At 49.9% G+C, this 23,772-nt stretch overlaps 1 protein-coding gene and 1 pseudogene across 1 annotated transcript; both read right to left on the reverse strand.

The window, feature by feature from the left end:
* Window positions 1-402: 402 nt before the first annotated feature.
* On the reverse strand, window positions 403-3,035 carry LOC102139534 (large ribosomal subunit protein uL10 pseudogene; annotated as a pseudogene).
* Window positions 3,036-18,935: 15,900 nt separating this feature from the next.
* Window positions 18,936-22,202, reverse strand: NFKBIA (NFKB inhibitor alpha). The gene is made up of 6 exons (XM_045396284.3): window positions 21,871-22,202; window positions 21,143-21,251; window positions 20,605-20,815; window positions 20,226-20,314; window positions 19,849-20,118; window positions 18,936-19,476 (listed from the first exon to the last, which is right to left on the reverse strand). The coding sequence occupies exons 1-6, from the start codon at window positions 22,095-22,097 to the stop codon at window positions 19,429-19,431; spliced, it is 954 nt and encodes a 317-aa protein (XP_045252219.1). The 5' UTR covers window positions 22,098-22,202; the 3' UTR covers window positions 18,936-19,428.
* Between the last annotated feature and the right edge of the window lie 1,570 nt (window positions 22,203-23,772).

Genomic DNA, 23,772 nt, shown 5'->3' on the forward strand with positions numbered 1-23,772 from the left:
TTAGTTTTCGTAGAGATGAGTCCTCACTGTGCTATCCAGGCTGGTCTCAAACTCCTGGGTTCAAGCAATCCTCCCACCTTGTCCTCCCAAAGTTCTGAGATTACAGGCAAGAACCAAGGTGCCTGCACTATTGTTAGTTTTTTAAAGTGTGATTGTAGTATTAAGTTATAGTTTTATTTTTGTTTTTTAAAGAAGGTGAGGGGAGGGAAAGCGAGGAAAGGGGTAAAAGTTATATTTTTAAAGTGTAGTCCTTCTCTTTCAGGGATAAGTACTAAAATAGGGATGACTATATGATAGGACGACTGCTGCTTTCTTTTGAAGCAGCTATGTTGTCTGTGGTACATACTCTGGGGTTCTTTGTCTGGTGCCAGGAGAATTTAGGACATGGACACACACGAGGAGTTTAGGAATGGAGGTTTAATAAGCAGAAGAGAAGAGAAAGAGAAACAGTTCTCTACGAGAGAGAGAAGTCTCCCAGAGGAAAAAACAAGCAGGCAGCAGATGTGCCACATTTTACAGGCAGGTTTGAGGAAACGGTGTCTGATTTACACAGGGCTCACAGATTCGTTCAATCAAGTATGACATTTACATAGCATGAGGAATGCTGGACACCCTGCCCTAATCTTATTATGTAAATGAACTCTCCTGTTAACCAGCGCCGTTGTCTGCTCCTTACTGTACACCTGGCTGATAGAGAGAAGGGAAGATGGAGCCGCCATCTTGAACATGACTGGCACAATTGCTGGTGTCTATGTCCCTGCAGCTAGATTTTACAGGCTGCTCTTTGTTAGAAAGGAAAATAATTTGGTGCTGCTTTTCATTAAAAGGAAAACTTTACCGAGGACTTCCCTACCCTCACTATCTGCCTAAGTAATTTCTTCTTAACTCCTGTATCACTTTGAAATGGGGAAACAGAGATGGATAAAAGTATAAATGAAATAAAATTGCTCTGAGGATACAGAAAAAAAACAAACCAAAGTGCTCTTCCTATTTTCTTACTAAACAACACAGATACTTCAGTGACCAGATGTGTGGGGGTATCTCCCCATACACCAAGCAAGTAGCAGAATTCAGCTCAATTCTGACACTGTCTACCTGGGAAACAGCCTCAGATCCCACTGGTTGGGGGCTTAGTCCTATAAGACTTCAGACACCAATCACAAGGCCCAGGTTGTTTTGCTTGTGCTTCTGACGGACAGCTGTAAATCTGGGTTCCCAAGACCCTCTCCTTGAGTTCAATTAATTTGCTAGAGTGGCTCACAGAACTCAGATACTTCTATTAACGGTTTATGATAAAGGATATTACAAAGGATACAGATAAAGAGATGTACAGGGCCAGGCATGTGGAAAGGGGCGTGGAGTTTCCATGCCCTCCCCCGCACATCAACCTCCAGAAACCTCCATGTGTTCAGCTACTTGGAGGCTCCCTGAATCCCATCTTTTTGGTTTGTATGGAAGTGTCATTAGTAGGCAATGATTGATTAAACCATGGCTATTGGTGATCCACTTGACCTTCAGCCCCCCTCCCTTCCCTGGAGGTTAGGCAGGGGTGGGACTGAAAGTCCAACCCTCTGATCCTTCCTTGGTCTTTCCAGTGACCGGCAAGCTGCTAGGGGTGGCCAACCAGCAGTTAACTCATTAGTATACGAAAACAGCATGTTACTCTAGAGATTCTAGGATTTCAGGAGTTGTATGCCAGGAAACCAGATGAAGACCAAAGATGAATATACATTTTTGTTCAAAAAAAAAAAAAAAAAGAAGTAAGCCTTTATTTCCTTGTTTCGCAAATAAAGCTGGCTGAGTTGGTTGCTTTTTGGTGGTTAGTCAAAGAGACCAAATCCCATATCCTCGTCCAACTCCTCCAACTCCTCGTCTTCAAACTTATTCGGGGCTGCCGCAGCAGCAGAAGCAGCGGTGGTGGTAGTGGCCACAGGGGCAGTAGCCACAAAGGCAGATGGATCAGCCAAGAAGGTCATGATCTTTTCAGCAGGTGGGAAGGTATAATCAGTCTCCACAGACAGAGCCAGGCCTCCTTTGTACCCACTGATGATAGAATGGGGTACTGATGTAACAGGTGAGTAGCCAGTCTGCTGACACACTGGCAACATTGCAGACACCCTCCAGGAAGCCAGAATACAGAGTTTCTTCTGTGATGTCAAGCACTTCAGGGTTGTAGATGCTACCATTGTTGAACACCTGCTGGATGACCAGCCCAAAGGAGAAGGAAGAGATGTTCAGCACGTTCAGCAGTGTGGCTTCGCTGGCTCCCACTCTGTCTCCAGTCTTGATCAGCTGCACATCACTCAGGATTTCAGTGGTGCCCCTGGAGATTTTAGTGGTAATGCCTAAAGCCTGGAAAAAGGAAATCTTCTCGGGCCCCAGACCAGTGTTCTGGGCTGGTACAGTGACTTCACATGGGCCAATGGCACCAGCACGGGCGGCAGCTGGCACCTTATTGGCCAGCAGCAGGTCCCTGATCTCAGTGAGGTACTCTTTGGTGAACGCAAAGCCCACATTCCCCTGGAGAGGAGGCAACAGTTTCTCCAGAGCTGGGCTGTTTTCCAGGTGTCCTTGGGTGGCCTTGCACATCATGGTGTTCCTGCCCGTCGGCACCATGGCCTTCCCTTGGAGGGAAGAGTGGATCTACTGTGTCTGCTTGGAGCCCACAGTGTCTGCTCTCATGATGAAACATTTTGGATAATTATCCAAAAGCTGGATGATCTTAAGGAAGTAGTTGGACTTCCAGGTTGCCCTGTTTTCCCTGGGCATCACGGCAGTGGGTCAGGGATTGTTGTGCAGGGTTTAAACATCATGTCACTTCCACAAGGACTCCTGGTGAGAGAAGGCCCAAATATATATTTTCACAATATCACGATTGCCTGTGAGCTGATAACAAAGCTGGAGATGGTGTCTATTTTAATATTGTGTCTACATTTGTGTATATTTGAACTTCTAAATAATACTTTTTAAAAATGCCATAGAAGACAACCACCCAGCAATAACCACTGTTGACATCTTGGGACATTTGTCACTCAAATTTGTCATCTGGACCCATTTCCTATGTTTAGGGGATGCACTGACTTGAAGCACAAATACAAGACACTCACTTTCCCAGCCTACCTTGTGTGGCATCTGACGGAGGCTGCCCAGACCTTGAATCAGAGGCAACAATGGGAAAACCTGTATGCATTCTGGGCACAGCATGAGGGGTTGCGGGAGGTAGGCTGCAGGAGTGAGCTCAGCGGATCTCTCTTGCTCTCCAGGTCACCTGGAGATTCTTAAGGCTCCCCGAGATCCTTTTCACAAATCTCTTTTTTTTTTTTTTTTTTTTTTTTTTGTTGTTGTTGTTGAGATGGAGTCTCATGCACAATCTCGGCTCACTGCAACCTCCACCTCCTGGGTTCAAGTGATTCTCCTGCCTCAGCCTCCCTCCTGAGTAACTGGGGTTACAGGTGCCCGTCACCACACCAGATAGTTTTTTGTATTTTTAGTAGAGACGGAGTTTTGCCATGTTGGCCAGGATGATCTTGAACTCTTGACCTTAAGTGATCCACCCACCTCGGTCCCCCAAAGTCCTGGGATTACAGGCATGAGCCACCATGCTTGACCCACAAATCTCCTTTCTGTCCAAAGTATCCAGCATTAGTTTCTTTGGCTTATAAAACCAAGAATCTTGGTGGGGAGAACACGTTGGTGTGGTTTTGAGTTTATTGGTAGGATTGCACTATCCTTTTATTTATTTATTTATTTATTTATTTATTATTTTTTTGAAAAGGAGTCTCGCTCGGTCACCCAAGCTGCAGTGCAGTGGCACGATCTCAGCTCACTGTAATTTCTGCCTCCGGGGTTCAAACCATTCTCCTGCCTCAGCCTCCCAAGTTGCTGGACTACAGGCGTGCACCACCATGCTGGGCTAATGTTTGTATTTTTGGTAGAGACGGGGTTTCTTTTTTTTTTTTTTTTTTTTTTTGAGACGGAGTCTCGCTGTGTCTCCCAGGCTGGAGTGCAGTGGCGTGATCTCGGCTCACTGCAAGCTCCGCCTCCTGGGTTCACGCCATTCTCCCGCCTCAGCCTCCCAAGTAGCTGAGACTACAGGCGCCCGCCACCACGCCCGGCTAGATTTTTGTATTTTTAGTAGAGATGGGGTTTCACCATGTTAGCCAGGATAGTCTCGATCTCCTGACCTCGTGATCCACCCGCCTCGGCCTCCCAAAGTGCTGGGATTACAGGCTTGAGCCACCGCGCCCGGCCTAGAGACGGGGTTTCACTGTGTTGGCCAGGCTGGTCTCAAACTCCTGACCTCAGGTGATCCACCCGCCTTGGCCTCCCAAAGTGCTGGGATTACAGGTGTGAGCCACCAGGCCCAGCCAGGATTGCACCGTTCCAATGGTGTCGAGCTTTCCCCTTCTGCTGAATAGCAAAGCACAAAGAGGGGCATTTGCGGGTATGCAGCCTTCCTCCCTCCCTCATTCTCTTCCAGCTAGTGCTACCACTGGCGGAGGCTCTCTCCTTCCCCGCCTTTCCCACCAGTGGTAGAAGAAAAGGAAAGTGTTTATAATGAAAGCCCACTTTCTGCATTACAGAGGCAAGATGTGGAGGGCTGAGGACCCAAGGTTCTGCCTGATTTGCTGCCCCCCTCACAAAGGGCTCCAGGCAAGGCCCCAGGAGGGAGTGTTCATCTCTCTCTTTAACCAGCTCCAGCTTCCCTACTGAGTCGTATCCCCGTTACCGTCAGCAATCTGCCACCTGGCCCACTGCTGACCACAGAAGCAGAGGCTTCTGTCACTTTCCATGACTTGAGGGGACTCCCAGAGGTCCAGGGCCTTCCAGGCTTGCACCTGGGGTGGGCCCATGACAGCCCTCAGTTTCATGCCTCCGCCTGGTGGGTCATGCCCCCCAGTCTCAAGCAGCTCTTGTGGGTCACCGCTGCGCTGAGCAGGTATTGGAGGCTGGGAAGGGCCTGGTGAAGGGGGCTCCCCCGTGGCAAGGGACAAGTTCAGGGAAGGTCAAGAGGGAAGACTAGATGTTCCAGTTTATCCTTAGAGTATCTGGTTCCTCAGGTCCTGGCTACCCTATGAGTAGGGTAACAGGAAGTGCTGCCTTACAGGGAACAATGTGCCTACAGGGAGGGCTGTCAGAGCTCTTCACATTAGTGATAATTAATCATCCTAATCAAAGCTGTCACCTACTGAGTGCCTACTATGTATCAGGCACTTTGCCAGAGCTTTACAGACATCATGAGTGATAACTAAGCCTCACAGCCACTCTGCAAGGCAGCTGCGGTCACCCTGCTTTAGAGATGAGGAATGGAGTCTCAGAGAGGTTAAGCCACTAGTCCAGGGTTACATGGTGTAGAGAGTAGGGCCTCCAGTGGGAGCCAGGTTGGTCTGAACCTCAAATGGGAATGACTGATTGCTCTGAAAGCTGTCTCTGAGAGCCACCCGGGGTGTTTCTGGTTGTTGGCCTTCCCAGGACCCAGCCTTCCCACGTCAGACAGGCCTTGCAGGCGTCTTCATTCTATACCCATCTCCACCCCAGTGGGTCAGCTGGAAATGGGCTCAAAATTTAATCAGTTACCTCAGCCATGGCTTCCCTGCAGCCTCTGAGGAGGCAGAGTTTTTTCTCCTTTGCTGGTCGGTTTCTGCTGTCAAAAACCACCCCAGGGCTGGGTGCAATGGCTCACGCCTGTATCCCAGCACATTGGGAGGCCAAAGCAGGAGGATCACTTGAAGTCAGGAGTTCGAGACCAGCCTGGCCAACATGGTGAAACCCCACTTCTACTAAAAAAACAAAAATTAGCTACGTGTGTTGGTGCATGCCTGTAATCCCAGCTACTCAGGAGGCTGAGGCAGGAGGATCACTTGAAACTGGGAGGTGGAGGTTGCAGTGAGCCAAGATTGCGCCACTGCACTCCAGCCTGGGCAACAGAGAGAGACTCTTTCTCAAAAAAAAAAAAAAAAAAAAAAAATTAGCTAGGCTTGGTGACATGCACCTAGAATCCCATGCATTTAGGAGGCTGAGGTGGGAGGATCATTTAAGTCCAGGAGACTGAGGCTGCAGTCAGCCATGATCATGCCACTGCACTCCAGCCTAGGTGACAGCGTGAGACCTTGTCTCCAAAAAGAAAAAAATACTCTCCTGGGATAGTGTCCTGAGCTGGGACCAGAGCTGGCTGGAGCCTCTTTGCCAGCAGCAAGGAGGCCTTTCCTCTACTAAAGCCTAGTGGGCCAAGATTGCATCCAAGGCTACCGCAATGAACTGAATGTTAGCGTCCCTTCAAAATCACTATGTTGAAATCTTAATCCCCAAGGTGATGGTGTCAGGTGGGGCCTTGGGAAGTGATTAGGTCATAAGGATGGAGCCCTCATGAATGGGATTAGCGCCCTTATGGAAGAGGCCCCAGCAAGCTAGCTGGCCCTTTCCACCACGTACAGACACAGCAAGAAGGCATCATTTTCAAACAAAAAGCTGGCCCTCTCCAGACAGAACCTGCTAGCATCTTGATCTTGGACTTCACAACCTGTGACAAAATAAATTTTTTTTTTCACCCTGTCGCCCAGCCTGGAGTGCAATGGCATGATCTTGCTCACTGCAACCTCCACCTCCCACGTTCAAGTGATTCTCCTGCTTTCGCCTCCTCAGTAGCTGGGATTGTAGGTGTGTGCCACCATGCCCGGCACATTTTTTGTATCTTTAGTAGAGACGGGGTTTCACCATGTCAGCCAGGCTGATCTCGAACTATTGACCTTGTGATCTGCCCGCTTCAGCCTCCCAAAGTGCTGGGATTACAACTGCAAGCCACCACGCCAAGCCAGAAAAATAAATTTCTATTGTTCATAAGCAACGAACCCAGTCTATGGAATTCGGCTGTAGTAGCCTGAACAGTCTAAGACAGCTGTGCTCATGCTGTTTCCTATGGACTTACAGCATCTGTCACTTTTCACACACTCCTACCGTGTCCCAGAATTGGTGGGTTCTTGGTCTCACTGACTTCAAGAATGAAGCTGCGGACCCTCGCGGTGAGTGTTACACTTCTTAAAGATAGTGGGTCTGGAGTTTGTTCCTTCAGACATTCAGATGTGTCTGGACCTTAGTGTGTCCGGAGTTTGTTCCTTCAGACATTCACATGTGTCTGGAGCTTCTTCCTTCCAGTGGGTTCGTGGCCTCGCTGTCAGGAGTGAAATTGCAGACCTTCGCAGTGAGTATCATAGCTCTTTAAGGCAGCGCATCTGGAGTTGTTCATTCTTCCTGGTGCATTCATGGTCTCACTGGCTTCAGAAGCTGAGCTGCAGACCTTTGCCAGTGAGTGCTATAACTCATAAAAGCAGCGTAAACCCAATGAGCAACAACATATTGCACATAACAAAACCACCAAGCTTCCACAACATTCAAGGGTACCCAACCACGTTGCACCTGGCTGCCGCTGGCAGCCTGCTTTTATTCCCTTATCTGGCCCCACCCATATCCTGCTGACTGGTCCATTTTACAGAGAGCTGATTGGTCCACTTTCCAGAGAGCTGATTGGTCCGTTTTGACACAGTGCTGATTGGTGCATTTACAATCCTTGAGCTAGACACAAGAGTCACAGAGTGCTAGTCCTCCAAGTCACCAGTAGGTTAGCTAGATACAGAGTACCAATTGGTGTATTTACAAACCTTAAGCTAGACACAAAGTACTGATTGGTGTATTTACAAACCCTGAGCTAGACACAGAGTGCTGATTGGTGTATTTACAATCCCTTAGCTAGACATAAAGGCTCTCCAAGTTCCCACTAGACTCAGGAGCCCAGGTAGCTTCACCTAGTGGATCCTGCACAGGGGCTGCAGGTGGAGCTGCCTGCCAGTCCGGAGCCATGCCTGCACTCCTCAGCCCTTCGGCTGTCCATGGGACTGGGCGCTATGGAGTAGGGGGTGGCGCCTGTTGGGGAGGCTCGGGCCGCGCGGGAGGCCACCGCCGCGGGAGGGGCGAGGGGGGAGGGGCGAGGGGGGAGGGGCGAGGGGGGAGGGGCGAGGGGCGAGGGGCGAGGGGCGAGGGGCGAGGGGCGAGGGGCGAGGGGGAGGCGGGAGGCGGGAGGCAGGAGGCGGGTCAGACATAGCAGGCTGCAGGTCCCGAGCCCTGCCCCGCGGGGAGGCCTTCGGCGAGAATTCGAGCACGGCACCGGCGGGCTGGCACTGCTGGGGGACTCAGAGCAACCTGTGCAGCAGCTGGCCCAGGTGCTAAGCCCCTTACTGCCCTGGACCTGTGGCGCTGGCAGGCTGTTCCGTGTGTGGGGCCCGCCGAGCCCACGCCCGCGCTCTCCGGAACTCGCGCTGGCCCGCGGGCACAGCACGCAGCCCCGGTTCCGCCCGCGCATCTCCCTCCACACCTCCCCGCAAGCAGAGGGAGGAGGCTTCGGCCTCAGCCAGCCCAGAGAGGGGCTCCTACGGTGCGGTGGCGGGCTGAGGGGCTCCTCAAGCGCCGCCAGAGCGGACGGCGAGGCCGAGGAGGCGCTGAGAGTGAGGGCTGCTAGCACATTGTAGCCTCTCTCTATGAGGTATATTTTCAGTGTTTCCTATGAGAAAATTTTATATAATAGAAACAGTAGCAAATGACTTCTTAGAGTAAAATAAGTTTATTTGGTGGCCAGGGCCATGTAAGATTAACACAAGCCACAGTGGAAAATGGCAGCTGTTGAGAAGCATTGAACATCTTCAGCAAAGTGAGGAGGCCCACCCTGACCAGTCTGGGAACAAAGAGCTTTGGAGCCAAAGGGAGCAGGTTTGAGTCCCAGGATGGCCACTTTTCTTGATTTCATCCCCTCAGACAAATTACTAAGCCTCTTTGAACCTTGGTTTCCTCAATAATGTCCCCCGTGATGATCACATATGCCTGGCATATAGTCATTGTTTCATAAATGGCACCTACTACCATTATTGTTCACCCATAGCTGGATTACCTGGGTCCTCTGCATCACGCAATTAGTGTGATGGGATTGGAACTAAGGCTTGTCAGTGATAGGTGAGATTCTAAAACAGGTAAGGCTTGTTTTTTTGTTTGTTTTTTGAGGCCGAGTATCACTCCGTCGCCCAGGCTGGAGTGCAGTGGTGTGATCTCGGCTGAGTACAACCTCCGCCTCTTGGGTTCAAGTGATTCTCCTGCCTCAGCCTTCCAAGTGGCTGGGACTACAGGCGCATGCCACCACCACGCCCAGCTAATTTGTTGTATTTTTTAAGTAGAGATGGGGTTTCACCCCGTTAGGCAGGATGGTCTCGATCTCCTGACCTCGTGATCTGCCTGCCTCAGCCTCCCAAAGCGCTGGGATTACAGGTGTGAACCACTGAGCCTGGCCCAAGGCTTGTTTTTTAATGCACCCCTCCTCCATGCTCCCTGTCCTGTTTAGCAGACCCCCCAACATTGTCATGAGTCCACTTCCTGAATTTTTAACCTTTTTAATTTATTGAAATATATTTGACCTGTGTCCTAGTCCTCAGGTCTTTAGACCTAATGACTAGTCAGATTGAGGCAGAAACTATCCCCTTCTACCCCCAAGTTTATTGTGTGCATTACCGTGATTTTTTCTCCCACTGTCTTTGGTACAATAACTTTACTATTCCAAAAGACCCTTGCCCAGACAAATAACTTGATTGTTTATTACAGGAATTTCCCAAGAGGCCCATCAACTCTTTAATAGGTGAGTTTTATTTAATAGAAGCATCAACAGACATTTCACACCTAAGACATTTCAAACCCCTCGCCTAGCTGTTTCTACCAACCTGAAACTACTGTATCATGATCTCCCCCAATCCCAAGCAAGCCCCTGCGTTGAAAGGCCCTCCTTAAACCAATCTTGAAATTCTCAGTGAGATCCTAGCCTCTCCACTTCCCCTGGCAGCTGCGATGGAGGCTCTGTGCAAGGGCTGTTCTCTCTCCTCCATAAGCAATGAACTCAGCTCTGCCTTCCACCATCTTCTCAGAACAGAAAATCTGGTGCCCTCCTTCCAGAAAGTCCTTTCGGTGTGACCGACCCAATCTGAGGAGCCGTGAAAGCCAGGAGGGGAGGCCCCAGAGCCAGGTTGGCTCTGGGTGTCCTTTCCATCCTTCCCTGCGTGTGGAGCTGGTCCCACTGTGGGGACCATGGGTGGAGGGCCACGTGCACAAGAGTCATTTGAGGACATCCTTGCTGCACACATTTCAAGCCTGGGAAGTTGTGCACACACAGACAGAGCTCTTCATGGTCTGTCTGCTGGGGGTACTGTTATTCCCGGTTCTAGCCTCTAAGAAATGAAAGCTTCCACTCCCGTTTGACTTGTAGATTGCAGGATATTTGTGTATCTAAAGCTTGAGTCCCTCTTTCAAACCAGAGGTTTACTCTATGTTTTGAGAAAAGAGTGATTGAATTTATGTACATGGAAGAGTCTATAGAGCCAGCTGCCCAGTAGCTAGGCAACATACAGAGGGCCACGTGGCAAGGTCCTGCCTTGGGAAATTGCCTCTCAATGACGGAGGTGGGAAGTCCTACGAAGGAGAATGTTAAAAATCAACTTAAAACTGAGTTGGTACTAAAACACTTCACCTGAAGTTCATTCATTGATCCTTAAAAAGTTGCATTTGTGGCAGGGCGCAGTGGCTCAGGCCTGTAGCGTTTTGGGAGGCCGAAGCAGGCGGATCATGAGGTCAGGAAATCAAGACCATCCTGGCTAACACGGTGAAACCCCGTCTCTACTAAAAATACAAAAATTAGCCGGGCACGGTGGCGGGTGCCTGTAGTCCCAGCTACCCGGGAGGCTGAGGCAGGAGAATGGTGTGAACCCAGGAGGCGGAGCTTGCAGTGAGTGGAGATGGCGCCACTGCACTCCAGCCTGGGCGACCGAGCCAGACTCCGTCTCAAAAAAAAAAAAAAAAAAAAAAAATTGCATTTGCTTGTTTGTTTGGGGCATCCCCAGAGATGAATATTAAAATACTGTGAAGTTTTTAAAAGTCTGACCAAAATGTTTAATGTGGTGACTTTGGGTAGACCTGAGCCTTGGTGAGAATCAAACCCAGACTGCACAACTGGAAACTCCTGGAAGCAGACACACCTCACTTCCTTTATTTAGCACCGTATGAAACCATAGTAAAGATTTCAGCCGGGCGGGGCGCGGTGGCTCAAGCCTATAATCCCAGCACTTTCGGAGGCCGAGGCGGGCAGATCACAAGGTCAGGAGATCGAGACCACGGTGAAACCCCGTCTCTACTAAAAATACAAAAAATTAGCCGGGTGCGGTGGTGCGCGCCTTTAGTCCCAGCTACTCAGGAGGCTGAGGCAGGAGAATGGCCTGAACCCGGGAGGCGGAGCTTGCAGTGAGCCGAGTTCGCGCCACTGCACTCCAGCCTGGGCGACAGAGTGAGACTCTGTCTCAAAAAAAAAAAAAAAAAAAAGATTTCAGCCGGGCATGGTGGCTCACGCCTGTAATCCCAGCACTTTGGGTGGCCGAGGCGGGCAGATCACGAGGTTGGGAGATCGAAACCATCCTGGCTAACACAGTGAAACCTTGTCTCTACTAAAAATAAAAAAAATTAGCCTGGCATGGCGGCAGGCGCTTGTAGTCCCAGCTATTCGGGAGGCTGAGGCAGGAGAATGGCGTGAACCCGGGAGGTGGAGCTTGCAGTGAGCCGAGATCGCGCCGCTGCACTCCAGGCTAGGCGACAGAGCAAGACTCTATCTCAAAAAAAAAAAAAAAAAAAAAGATTTCAGAGGAGATGAAGTAGGATATCTGAGTCCCACAGGATTGTTCAGTTTATTGCGGTCTCCTGAGATCTCAGATCTTGCATTTTCTGCATTATTATATAGTTTCCATGAGACAGTTTTCCGTTAACATAAAACATCAGAAATTCAGACCATCCTTTGTAATATTTGCCCAATTTTGGTAGGATAGCAACAGATACATAAGGAACATATTGACGATTGATGACCTGAAAACACTTTTGTTAGTGGGAATTCCTGTGCGTGCTTGGAAGCTGCTTTTTTTCTTTTTCTTTCTTTCGTTCTTTTTTTTTTTTTTTTTTTATCTGACAGAGTTTTGCTGTGTTGCCCAGGCTGGAGTGCAGTGGCACCATCTTGGCTCACTGCAGCCTCCACCTCCTGGGCTCACAAAATCTTCCAGCCTCAGCCTCCCGAGTAGCTGGGACTACAGGTGCGTGCCACTATGCCCAGCTAATTTTTTGTATTTTTGTAGAGATGGGGTTTCACTGTGTTGTCCAGGCTGGTCTTGAACTCCTGGGCTCAAGCAATCTGCACGCCTCAGACTTCCAAAGTGCTGGAATAACAGGAGTGAGTGAGTGTGCCTGGCCTGGAAGCTGCTTTATCCCCAAGTTAGGAATATAGACCTAGAGCCTGCCCAAGCCTGGCTCTGCCATTTACTGGCTATGTGACCCAGGCTGACTTTCTTTCTTTCTTCCTTTCCTTTCTTTCTTTCCTTTCTTTCTTTCTTTTCTTTCTTCTTTCTTTTTTTGAGACAGAGTTTCACTCTTGTTGCCCAGGCTGGAGTGCAATGGCACCATCTCCACTCCCTGCAACCTCCGCCTTCTGGATTCAGGTGATTCTCCTGCCTCAGTCTCCCGAGTAGCTGGGATTACAGGCTGCCACCATCACACTCAGCTAATTTTTGTATTTTTAGTAGAGATGGGGTTTCACCATGTTGGCCAGGCTGATCTCGAACTCCTGACCTCAGGTGATCCACCTGCCTCAGCCTCCCAAAGTGCTGGGATTACAGGTGGGAGCCACTGTGCCCGACCTTTATTTATATTTTTAAATAAATATTAAATATTACTTAATATTAAATATTAAATAAATAAATACAGGCCGGGAGCGGTGGTTGCTGCCTGTAATCCCAGCACTTTGGGAGTCCGAGGCAGGTGGATCACAAGGTCAGGAAATCGAGACTGTCCTGGTGAACAAGGCGAAACCCAGTCTCTACTAAAAATACAAAAAAATGAGCCAGGCATGGTGGCTGGCACCGGTAGTCCCAGCTTCTCGGGAGGCTGAGGCAGGAAAATGGCATGAACCCGGGGGGCGCAGCTTGCAGTGAGCAGACATTGTGCCACTGCACTCCAGCCTGGGTGACAGAGCGAGACTCTGTCTCAAAAAATAAATAAATAAATAAATAAAAATAAATAAATAAGTAAGTAGAGACAGAGTCTCACTGCATTGCTAGGCTGGTCTCGAACTCCTGGGCTCAAGCAGTCCTCTGGCCTCAGCCTCCCAAAGTGGGATTACAGGCTTGAGCCACCTCGCACAGTCAATTGAAAAGTTTTTTAAAAGTTTACCTTGAAGTCCAGTCGTAGTGGCTCATACTACTGGAGTCCTTTGGGAGGCTGAGGTGGGAGGATAGCTTGAGTCCAGGAGTTGGAGACCAGCCAGGGCAACATGGCAAGACCCCCTCTCTACAAAAAATACAAAAAATAGCCCTGTGTGGTGGCACACGTCTGTAATCCCAGCTACTTGGAAGGCTGAAGTAAGAGGATCACCTGAGCCTGGGAGGTCGAGGCTGCAGTTAGCCGTGATTGTGACACTGCACCTCAGCCTGGGTGACAAAGTGAGACTGTATCTCAAAAACATAAGTAAATAAAATAAAAACTTACCTTTAAGTAGCTGACTATTTTTCATATAGGTTATACTTAAGAAATTGTAAAAATATATGGAATGACAGCAATATTAAAGGGGAAATTATTATTTAAGATTTTCTCTGATGCTTTTCAGTTAACTGCTTGTTAAGACTTCTCATATTCCACCATGGGCAGTGGGGACTCGGTCACAGAGAGGGAGCAGCTGCCTCTACACTCCTTCCAGTTCCAATGCTTAGTCAGAGGTCAGCCTGCACACCGCAGCAATCTAATACCACAGGTACAAATAAGCTCATTTTAAAACCAGGTTTCCGGCCGGGCGCGGTGGCTCACGCCTTGTAATCCCAGCACTTTGGGAGGCTGAGGCGGGCGGATCACCTGAGGTAGGGAGAAAGAGACCAGCTTGACCAACATGGAGAAATGCCGTATCTACTAAAACTACAAAATTAGCCAGGCGTGATGGTGCATGCCTGTAATCCCAGCTACTCAGGAGGCTGAGGCAGGAGAATTGCTTGAACCCGGGCAGCGGAGGTTGTGGTGAGCTGAGATCGCGCCATTTGCACTCCAGCCTGGGCAACAAGAGCGAAACTTCATCTCAAAAAAAAATTAAAAAATAAAACCAGATTTCCATCCTTCAAGTACATTTCCTTCAAGATTTTATTCCTTTCTTGGAGCCCTGATGATTATGCCTTTGGCCTTGTGCTGTGTCAGCCATCTCCCTTATTACACTTAGCTGGGGTTTTTTTGCTGTTTTCTTTTTAAAGTTTATATATATATATACACACACACATATATGTTTTTATGTGTGTGTGTGTGTGTGTGTGTGTGTGTATATATATATATACTTTTTAAAAAATTTTTTGAGACAGAGTCTCGCTCTGTTGCCCAGGCTGGAGTGCAGTGGTGTGATCTCAGCTCACTGCAGCCTCCCTCTCCTGGGTTGAAGCGATTCTCCTGCTTCAGCCTCCCGAGTAGCTGGGATTACAGGCGTGCACCGCCATGCTGGCTAATTTTTGTATTTTTAGTAGAGATGGGGTTTCACCATGTTGGTCAGGCTGGGCTCAAACTTCTGGCCTCAAGTGATCTGCCTGCCTCGGCCTCCCAAAGTGCTGGGATTACAGGTGTGAGTCACCACGTCAGGCCTTAATGTATTTTTTTTTTTGGTAGAGATGGGCTCTCCCTATATTGCCCAGGCTGGTCTTGACCTCCTGGGCTCAAATGATCCTCCTGCCTCAGTTTCTCAAACTGCTGGAATTATAGGCGTGAGCCCCCACACCTGGTCACACTTACCTGGATTGCTGGCCGGTTTGTGGGCCTTGGCCCTGTTTTCATGTCAGTGTTCAGGGTCCAGTCCTACTTTTCAGTGACTCAGATTGGCTGAAGCTGGGTCATACTTCCTGCCCCCTGTGAAAAGGGTGCCTGCCACAGTCACTTGGGGCATGGGATAAGATAATATAGTACTGGCAGGTAAATAGCTAACTGGAATGTGAGCTCTGGACCGGTCTCTCCCACCCCCACTCCGCGCTGGTGCCTGGGCTCAGCTCTCGTGCTATGGGCTCTCATCTCACCATGCCTTTCTGTGCGCTTCTCTGTCTCCCTCTCCACCTAAGCAAGGAGCTCTTTGGGGCAGAGGCCATGGCTTATTCCTCCTTGGTGGGAGGCTGGAGAATAGTTCTTTTTGAGGCAAATGAAGGAATGGGATGGAGAGTTGCAGTTCTCTAGGAGGGAAACACAGGTGAGGTCCAGTTTCAGTTTCTGTAACGCTCTCTTTCAGTGGGGAAACAGCCTGGGATATTCTTGGCTGGGGAATGTTTCTTGGGCATGTTTCAGACTGGAGTTCCACAACTCAGACTTTTCTTGCCAAATGAAATTTCAGCTACACTTAAGGCAAGTTAATGAAAATCTGGCAGAAAGCCGGGGGTGGGGTGGCGGTGGGGGGGTGGGGGGGTTCGGGGGTGGGAAGTGGGGGGGAAGGAAGAGCCATCTCACAGACTCAATTCTGTCACCACTTAATCACTTCCAGTAGCAATTGAACTTTCCATGCAAATCCACCCAAGCTCCCAGCCTTCCGAATTTCCAGGCCCCAGGGGAAGGTCTTCAGATTGCTCAGACTAGTTTGTTCCCTCTTTAAAGAAAAATCCTTACTTTCTGGAAGGGCTTGGTACACATGGCCTCTACAGGAAACGTATCCTCATGGATGAGGAAGGCAGAAGGAATCAAGGAACCGAATTCAAGGAAGTTGCTGATGTGACGTATTATTTCCCCCTCATATCACTTCCCTCTCTCTAGGCATTCTTAGTCCTACTTGTCCCCACATGATCTGTAACTTCTTGGAGGAAATCAAAGTGCATTAAAGAAGGCTCTCCGTCTGCTGGCCTGTTTGCTTTGAGATCTTTTGCTCTTGTTTGCTTAGGAATTTGAAGATTTTCTACAGACTAGAATGTTTCCCTTCTAAAATTTTCCTTTAGGGAACTCCAGGCTCCAGTCACCCAACCAACAGGCAGGACAGAAAGATAATACATTTAAAACAAAAAGAAAAGAAAAGCAGGGAGGGCTGGGTGTGGTGGGTCACACCTGTAATCCCAGGACCGTGGGAGGCCAAAGCAGGCGGATCACTTGCGGTCGGGAGTTCGAGACAAGCCTAGCCAACACGGTGAAACCCCATCTCTGCTAAAAATATATAGATTGGCCGGGTGTAGTGGTGTGCACCTGTAGTCCCAGCTACTCGGGAGGCTGAGGCAGGAGAATCGCTTGAACCCAGGAGGTAGAAGTTACAGTGAGCCGAGATCACACCACTGCACTCCAACCTGGGCAAGAGAGTGAGACCCTATCACAAAAAAAAAAAAAAAAAAAAAGAAAAGAAAGAAAGAAAAGGGGATGAGAAATGGGGAGAAGAACTAGAGAGTAAGGAACCAGGGTAGCCTTCAGTGCTTAACTGGGCCCAGCTACCTCAAGATTTATGCAGATGACAGAACCTTTTCTGAGGTTTAGAACCTAGAAAGAAGAAAAGCTGAAGCCTAGAAAGGTGGGAGACTGGGCCCAAGTGGGTGAGAAGGGCCCCACCCTTGCTTGACGCTGGAGGGTGGTACCCCTAAGCAAGAGCTGGAAGCTAAGGAGGCTGGGGATGAGGGGGTGGCACACAGTTCTGTCCTGTTTCTCCAACCTAGCACAGAACTAGAGACAGTGTATGGGTGAATTGGCACAAATTTAACGCCTTTACAGAGGGAAGAAGAGTCACGTTTGACTGAGTAGAAAGCACTAAGGGCATCGTTCCAAAATTGGGGAGCCAAGTTTCCAACCTTTGTTCTTTTCAGAATGAGGGTGGGGATATCGCCCCCACTCCCATCTTACCTCTCCCACTTAGCTGAGAGCTGAACCTAACTGACCTAATTCCTGTGGCAGGTCATTTAACACCTGTGTTGAGGTGCTTGGGGAGGGACAAGGAATTTCAGTGAAGAACCCGGGCACTTTGACAGAGAATAAGACTGGTAGAGGGACCGCCAGTGCTGGGTTCCAGATGGACTGAGGCTACAGAAATGGGGCAGAGCTGGGCGTGGTGGCTCATGCCTGTAATCCCAGAACTTTTTGAGAGGCTGAGGCAGGCGGATCACCTGAGGTCAGGAGTTCAAGACCAGCCTGGGCAACATGGTGAAACCCTGTCTCTACTAAAAATACAAAAATTAGCTGGGTGTGGTGTCAGGCACCTGTAATCCCAGCTACTTGGGAGGCTGAGGCAGGGAGAATCGCTTGAACCCGAGAGGTGGAGCTAGCAGTGAGCAGAGATCACGCCATTACACTCCAGCCTGGATGACAGAGCGGGACTCTATCTCAAAAAAAAAAAAAAAAGAACTGGGGCAGACTGGCTTTAACCAGTCTGTAGTAACACTCCTTATATCTGGAAGACCACTAAATATTGGCTCCTTTTTGGTCCAAGGTGACCATATTCTTTTGACTTTGACATCGTTTGTGGATCAGGAAAGGGATAATGTAATAATTTTTTCTTAGGTATAAGTCAAAGACATAAATTGCAATTATACACTACTCTGCATTTTCTAGAATGCAGTAACTTTACTTTTTCCTCTAAAATATTTTGGCTTGGTGTGGTGGCTCAGACGTGTAATCCCAGTGCTTTGGGAGGCCACAGTGGGTGGATCTCTTGAGCCCAGGAGTTCGAGACCAGCCTGGGAAACATAGAGAAACCCTGTCTCTACAGATAAAATTAGCCAGGCATGGTGGTGCATGCTTGTAGTCCCAGCTACTCAGGTGGCTGAGTTGGGAGGATTGCTTGAGCCCAGGAGTTTGAGGCTGCAGTGAGCTGTGATTGCACCACTGCACCCCAGCCTGGGCAACAGTGAGACCCTATCTCAAAAAATTTTTTTAATAAAAATGTTTACAGGGTACAAATGCAGATTTTTTATGTTGTACAGCAATAAAGTCTGAACTTTTAGTGTACCCATCTTTATTCTTCTTTCTACCTAGGCAAGAGAGCCATTTTAGAGATGAAAACCTCAAGATAGAGCATCTAAGTCAAGTTCCACATTACTGATTTCTTGTGACATTTGCTTCTGTAGAATCATTCAGTACAATCAGTAGACTGAACTGATAAGAGACCCTTCAAGTCTTTATTACTTTTCTACTACAGCCAGTAACAAAACACATAAACAGATGGAATGCTCTTAAAAGATGTTTACCCCAAAATAAGTGCGTGTTAAGTATGTTAATCACCTACCTCTCCTGCAAGGTGACCGTGGACAGGACATTCTCTCTGCGCTTGTTTCTCCTGGTATGACATAAAGGATGTTGTGTAACAGCTTGTTTTTCTTTAGCACTACATGCCTGCCACTATGCTATGCATTTTACGTGGATTGTCTTATGTAATTTTCAGAACAGCCCAGCTAATGAGAAAACTGAGGCTCAGAGGTGAGTATCTGCTAACAAATGTCAGTACAGTCCCATTTCTGAGCCTATGTCCTTAAGAACTTCCTGTATTAGTGAGATCTTTCCCAGCTCTATATGAATTCAGCATATTCTTCTTGGCCAAAATAATTTCCTCAACTGGCAGTTAGGGTCCAGCAACAGTTGAAATCAAGGGATGACTGAATGACAATGGAGACCTCTCCAACCACAGGCCAAGCAGCACACTTCCACCCCAAGCCTGAGACTGGTATTTCCTATAACCTTGCAACAGCCTCCCTCCCACACACTGAGCCCAGGGTGCCTGCAAAGCTTTGCTGGAGGCTGGGTGTCAGGTGTGAGAAGCTGCTGGGAGTTCCCTGCTCCCCTACAATGCTCCACCTCCACCTCTGCCGGAGGATGGAACTTCAGAACAGGAAGAAAATGATCAGGATAACTTATTTGTAAAAATCTGTTTAATAAATATACATAATAAAAGTACCAAAATAATTACCAACAATACACTATGTACACCATTTACAGAAGGGTAACACAAACCTTGACAGGTATTAACTTTTCACTCCACATCACTGAAAGGTCTAACACTCCTGGCTGTTACATGCCACAGGATACCATGGGGTCAGTCACTCGAAGCACAATAAATATAAAATGTGGTCCTTCCATGAATTTTTGCTAACGTCCAAAACCCCACAGAGGTGAGGTTTAAAAGAAGTTTTCTTGGAATTTCAATGATCTTTCTTGTCCTCTACAAAAAGTTCACAAAAGCAACACAATGAGGGCTGATCCCACTACAATAAAACGTTTTGGGCCAGGCAGTGTGCAGTGTGGCTATAAGTACACCCTTTAAATTTTTTTTCTTTTTTCTTTTTTTAGAAAAATAAAACTTTTTTTTGTACAAATATACAAGTCCATGTTCTTTCAGCCCCTTTGCGCTCATAATGTCAGACGCTGGCCTCCAAACACACAGTCGTCATAGGGCAGCTGAAAACAAGGGGAAAGAAGACACATTAAACTTCCGAAGCTCTGCCAAGCCACTGGGATGGGGAGGCCGCTACTGGAAATAACCCTTGGACTCCATTCTCCATAGCCCAAATACAATGAACTTTACAGGCTGAGGGAGTTTGCCTTTAACTCCCATTTTAAAAATGTTTTAAAAAATGCTTTTCTTTAAAAAAGGGTAAGCTATTTAAAAAAAAAAAAAAAAGGTACATTATTGGGATACTGGTTATGCACAGAAATTTGAGAGACTCATTATGTAGATACCCCTCTGATAAGGAGCAGTTCTAGGGGCCCGGGAGGGTGAAGGGAATGGTCCCTCATTAGTTAGAGAGCCCAAGGAGTTCACAGACTCACCTCATCCTCCGTGAACTCCGTGAACTCTGACTCTGTGTCATAGCTCTCCTCATCCTCACTCTCCGGCAGCATCTGAAGGTTTTCCAGTGTCAGCTGGCCCAGCTGCTGCTGTATCCGGGTGCTTGGGCGGCCCCAGGTGAGCTGGTAGGGAGAATAGCCCTGGTAGGTAACTCTGTTGACATCAGCCCCACACTTCAACAGGAGCGACACCAGGTCAGGATTCTGCAGGTCCACTGCGAGGTGAAGGGCAGTCCGGCCGTTACAGGGCTCCTGAAACCAAAAGGAATTTGAGATGCTTATGGCTGCGTTTGGAATTTCTGCTCACAACATGAGCACGAGGAACTTGACTCAGTGCATCGGAGGCAGGAAGCACTAACCTGAGCATTGACATCAGCACCCAAGGACACCAAAAGCTCCACAATGCCCAGGTAGCCATGGATAGAGGCTAAGTGCAGACACGTGTGGCCTGGAAGAACAAAACGAAAAAAGTATAACCACCTGTTTCAACCCTCACTCCTTTCACCTATTCTTTTATGGGACAAATAGTCATATCTTCTGAATTTTAAGAACCCACCGTTTGGGTTCTGAAAGAACTTTATAAAGGCATCCAACAGGCACTTTGCACACATATTTTCTCAACCTTTCAAATGCTGGCAGTTTAAGTTCTTGCCTCGACTCCTTAAGTTGGCCCACCTGCCCCTTCTCCACATCACCTGCCACCTGAGGGGGTGGGGCAGGGCAGGGAGGCAGACATACCATTGTAGTTGGTAGCCTTCAGGATGGAGTGGAGGTGCGGGGTGGTGCAGGACTGAGTCAGGACTCCCACGCTGGCCAAGCAGCCCTGCTCACAGGCAAGGTGTAGGGGGGTATTTCCTCGAAAGTCTCGGAGCTCAGGATCACAGCCAGCTCCCAGAAGTGCCTCAGCAATTTCTGGCTGGTTGGTGATCACAGCCAAGTGGAGTGGAGTCTACGAATGCAGGAGAGACCAGAGAAAGTAAGCCAGGGACCAAACCCACACCCTGAGTTCCCCTGAACCCGTGTCTCCTGGTTGGGTGCTGCTCCTCCTAGACAGGCGGGTGGGGAGGACTGGCAAATAGCAGAGACTCCAGGTGGGTCACAAAGACCTCACCAAATCAGTGGAATTTCCTTCACTCTCTAGGATGTGGGCTGACGTGAAGTAAAAGGTGAGGGTGAATAATGCCCTGTGGCCCTGAATTCAGAAAGGATCTGGGGTGACTTTGCTACATCAGTTCCATCCCAGAGTTAGAGAGCCCGGGCCAGGCAAGCGGCGCACCTGCTGCAGGTTGTTCTGGAAGTTGAGGAAGGCCAGGTCTCCCTTCACCTGGCGGATCACTTCCATGGTCAGTGCCTTTTCTTCATGGATGATGGCCAAGTGCAGAAACCTGTGGGGAAGAGAGGGAAAAACCCCAGGGGTGGTGAGTGCACCGCGTGGGGCCCAGGGAGGCGCGGGCTGCGGGGGATTGCGCAAGGCCGGGGTTTCTGGAGGCCGAGGCCGCGGTGTTTTCCGCGAGGTTATTATGAGCTGAGTGTTCCTGGCAGGCGCCCAGGGACTTTCCGCCCCCCTCCCCCCGCGGCCCCGGCGGGCGCCGGCCAGACCGCCCCGCCCTCCCGCCAGCTCGGAACGCCCTGTACTTCCCCTCCCGGCTGCTCGGCGCCCGCCAGCGGCCAGAAACTCCCGCCCCGCCTTATGCAACCGGGGACTTCGCGTCCCAGCTGCCGCCCCGCCCCCGGCCTAGAGGACAGGCCTGGGGGGAGGGGGCGTGTGGCGACGCTGCCGTCCACCAGGGCCCAGCCGCCGCCCCTCCGAGTCGGGCCGGTGCCCCGCGCGGCCCTGCAGCCCTGCAGCGTTCGGGGCGGTGCAGGAGCCCCGGGGCGCCGCGGCGCCAGCCCGGCTGCATCGCTAGTTCCCCAGCTCGGGCTCCAGGCCCGGCGCCTCCCACTCCCCGGCCGCGCGCATCCGGCCCTCCCGAGGACCCCCGGCTCCGGGTCTGCGCCACTTACGAGTCCCCGTCCTCGGTGAGCTGCTGCTTCCAGGGCTCCGCGCCGCGCGGCACCTCCTGCGGCTCGAGGCGGATCTCCTGCAGCTCCTTGACCATCTGCTCGTACTCCTCATCCTTCATGGAGTCCAGACCGCTGTCGTGGCGGTCGTCCAGCAGTCGTTCCTTCTTCAGCCCGTCGCGGGGACCCTCCATGGCCCACTCCTGGGGGCGCTCGGCCGCCTGGAACATGGCGCGGGCGAGCTGCGGGCGCTGCTGCGGGTGCGCTGGGCCGCGGGCTGCGCGCTGCTTCCTCGCTGGGGCGCTGGCGGGCGGGACGGCGGCACGGGCTGGTGTGGGCTCTGCAGCGCCGCCGCGGCGCCCTATAAACGCTGGCTGGGGATTTCTCTGGGGCGGGGTCAGGCGCGGGGAATTTCCAAGCCAGTCAGACCAGAAAAGAGAACTGGCTTCGTCCTTTGCTAGGGGGAAAAAGAAGCCTAAACCCTGAGCTGGGGTTCGTCGGAGAAACTCCCTGCGATGAGCCACTGGGGTCACGGACAGGGAACTTTTTGATGAGTGCCAAGTGGCTGGAAAGTCCTTCCGACCAGGCCCCCTTCCCCGCGGTACTTCCCTGCAGCCTGCACCCTGTAATCCTGTCTCTCTGCAAGTGAACCTTCTTTCCCTGGGGTTTCCCACGATCGATTTGAATTGGGGTCGTCGGCGGCTGAGATCCCAAGGACGCCGACCTGATGGGCGGTCCCTCTTTGGGGTTTGCCAACCTGCCGGTCCTTTCCGTTTTTTGATCTTTTGAAAACGCAAGAGTGGAAATGATGGCTGGGCGTAGGGATTTGCTTTCCCCAGACTTCTAAGGGGAAGGACGCACTGTGGTTATGGGGCTGCAGGCTGCTCTTGTGTTTCTGCTAATATCAGGCTCATTGCAGCACGGGGACGTTTAGCTTCGCGCCCTTCCTCCCCTACCCCCCACGCACCTCTGCCAGGTAGAACTGTGAAAGCTTTGGAGGAGTGGAAAGCCTAAATCCTTGGAAAACTCTCAAATCACTTCCAATCACTTCCTAGGGATGAACAGCCTTGTTGAGTGGGGGAGGGGCAAACTCTCCCTGTATGGGGAAACTGCTGAATAGGACCATGATTTTTTTTTTTTCCCCCAAGTAAAGCAAGGTGTTAATCTTTGTAGTGGTGGTTGTGGATACCTTGCAATAACAGAGTAGCTATTGTGTTCATAAGTAGCTGTTGCATTCATGCTATCTGACCTACATTGTGCTGCCGCAGAGAATGGATCCTGAGCCTACTTCTGGGCATCTAAACTGAGCAATTCGAGGAGCACTTAGAGAAGGAGGCTGAAGAATGAGTTTAGTTAGTGCCTTAACCGCGATTGGACCTTAAGGACCGCTAAGAAAGTAGTTGCCAGTCATCCTGCAGGAGGCTCAAGGCAGCCCCATCCTCCCATCCTGCCCACCCCGCCTTGCTCCCTCGTCCTGGGGGATAGTAGCAGTTGGACCCATTCATGCCACCCAGGTAGAAAGGGGTTTTGGCTCACTATGCTCTGATTTCACCTGCAGAAATGTAATTTATGCTCTCCATCCCACCTCCACCTCCAAGCCTGCAAGCCATGGACTGAATTCATCTACTTGGTAGAATTGGTACAGGCAAAATAAAGCACACTTCGGTCAGAGCTCTTCAGAATTAGTCCCAGGAGCCCTCTGTAGTTCTGCAGAGATTTCTGGTGATGATTGCAATCATCTTTACCTTGACTGGCCATGTACTAACCAATCCTTCCCCTCTCTTCAAATCTCCACCCCTCCCCTAATATTAGAATGTAAGAAATCTGACTCAATAGAGAGAGACCAAGTATGAAGTGAAAAAAATTAAAATCAGATAGAACCTCCAGGGTAGTAATGATCATATG

The sequence above is a fragment of the Macaca fascicularis genome, chromosome 7 (genome assembly GCF_037993035.2).
Source record: "Macaca fascicularis isolate 582-1 chromosome 7, T2T-MFA8v1.1".
In the NCBI taxonomy this organism is placed as follows: Eukaryota; Metazoa; Chordata; class Mammalia; order Primates; family Cercopithecidae; genus Macaca; species Macaca fascicularis.

What these genes read in the sequence shown, in the direction of transcription:
- NFKBIA (XM_045396284.3), bottom strand. Translation starts at nt 22,097, where the DNA reads ATGTTCCAGGCGGCCGAGCGCCCCCAGGAGTGGGCCATGGAGGGTCCC. An exon ending in TCCAGAACAACCTGCAGCAG is followed by an intron (nt 20,816 to 21,142) that starts GTGCGCCGCTTG and finishes CTGCATTCGTAG; the next exon opens with ACTCCACTCCACTTGGCTGT. An exon ending in CGGAGTTCACGGAGGATGAG is followed by an intron (nt 19,477 to 19,848) that starts GTGAGTCTGTGA and finishes CCTTGTTTTCAG; the next exon opens with CTGCCCTATGACGACTGTGT.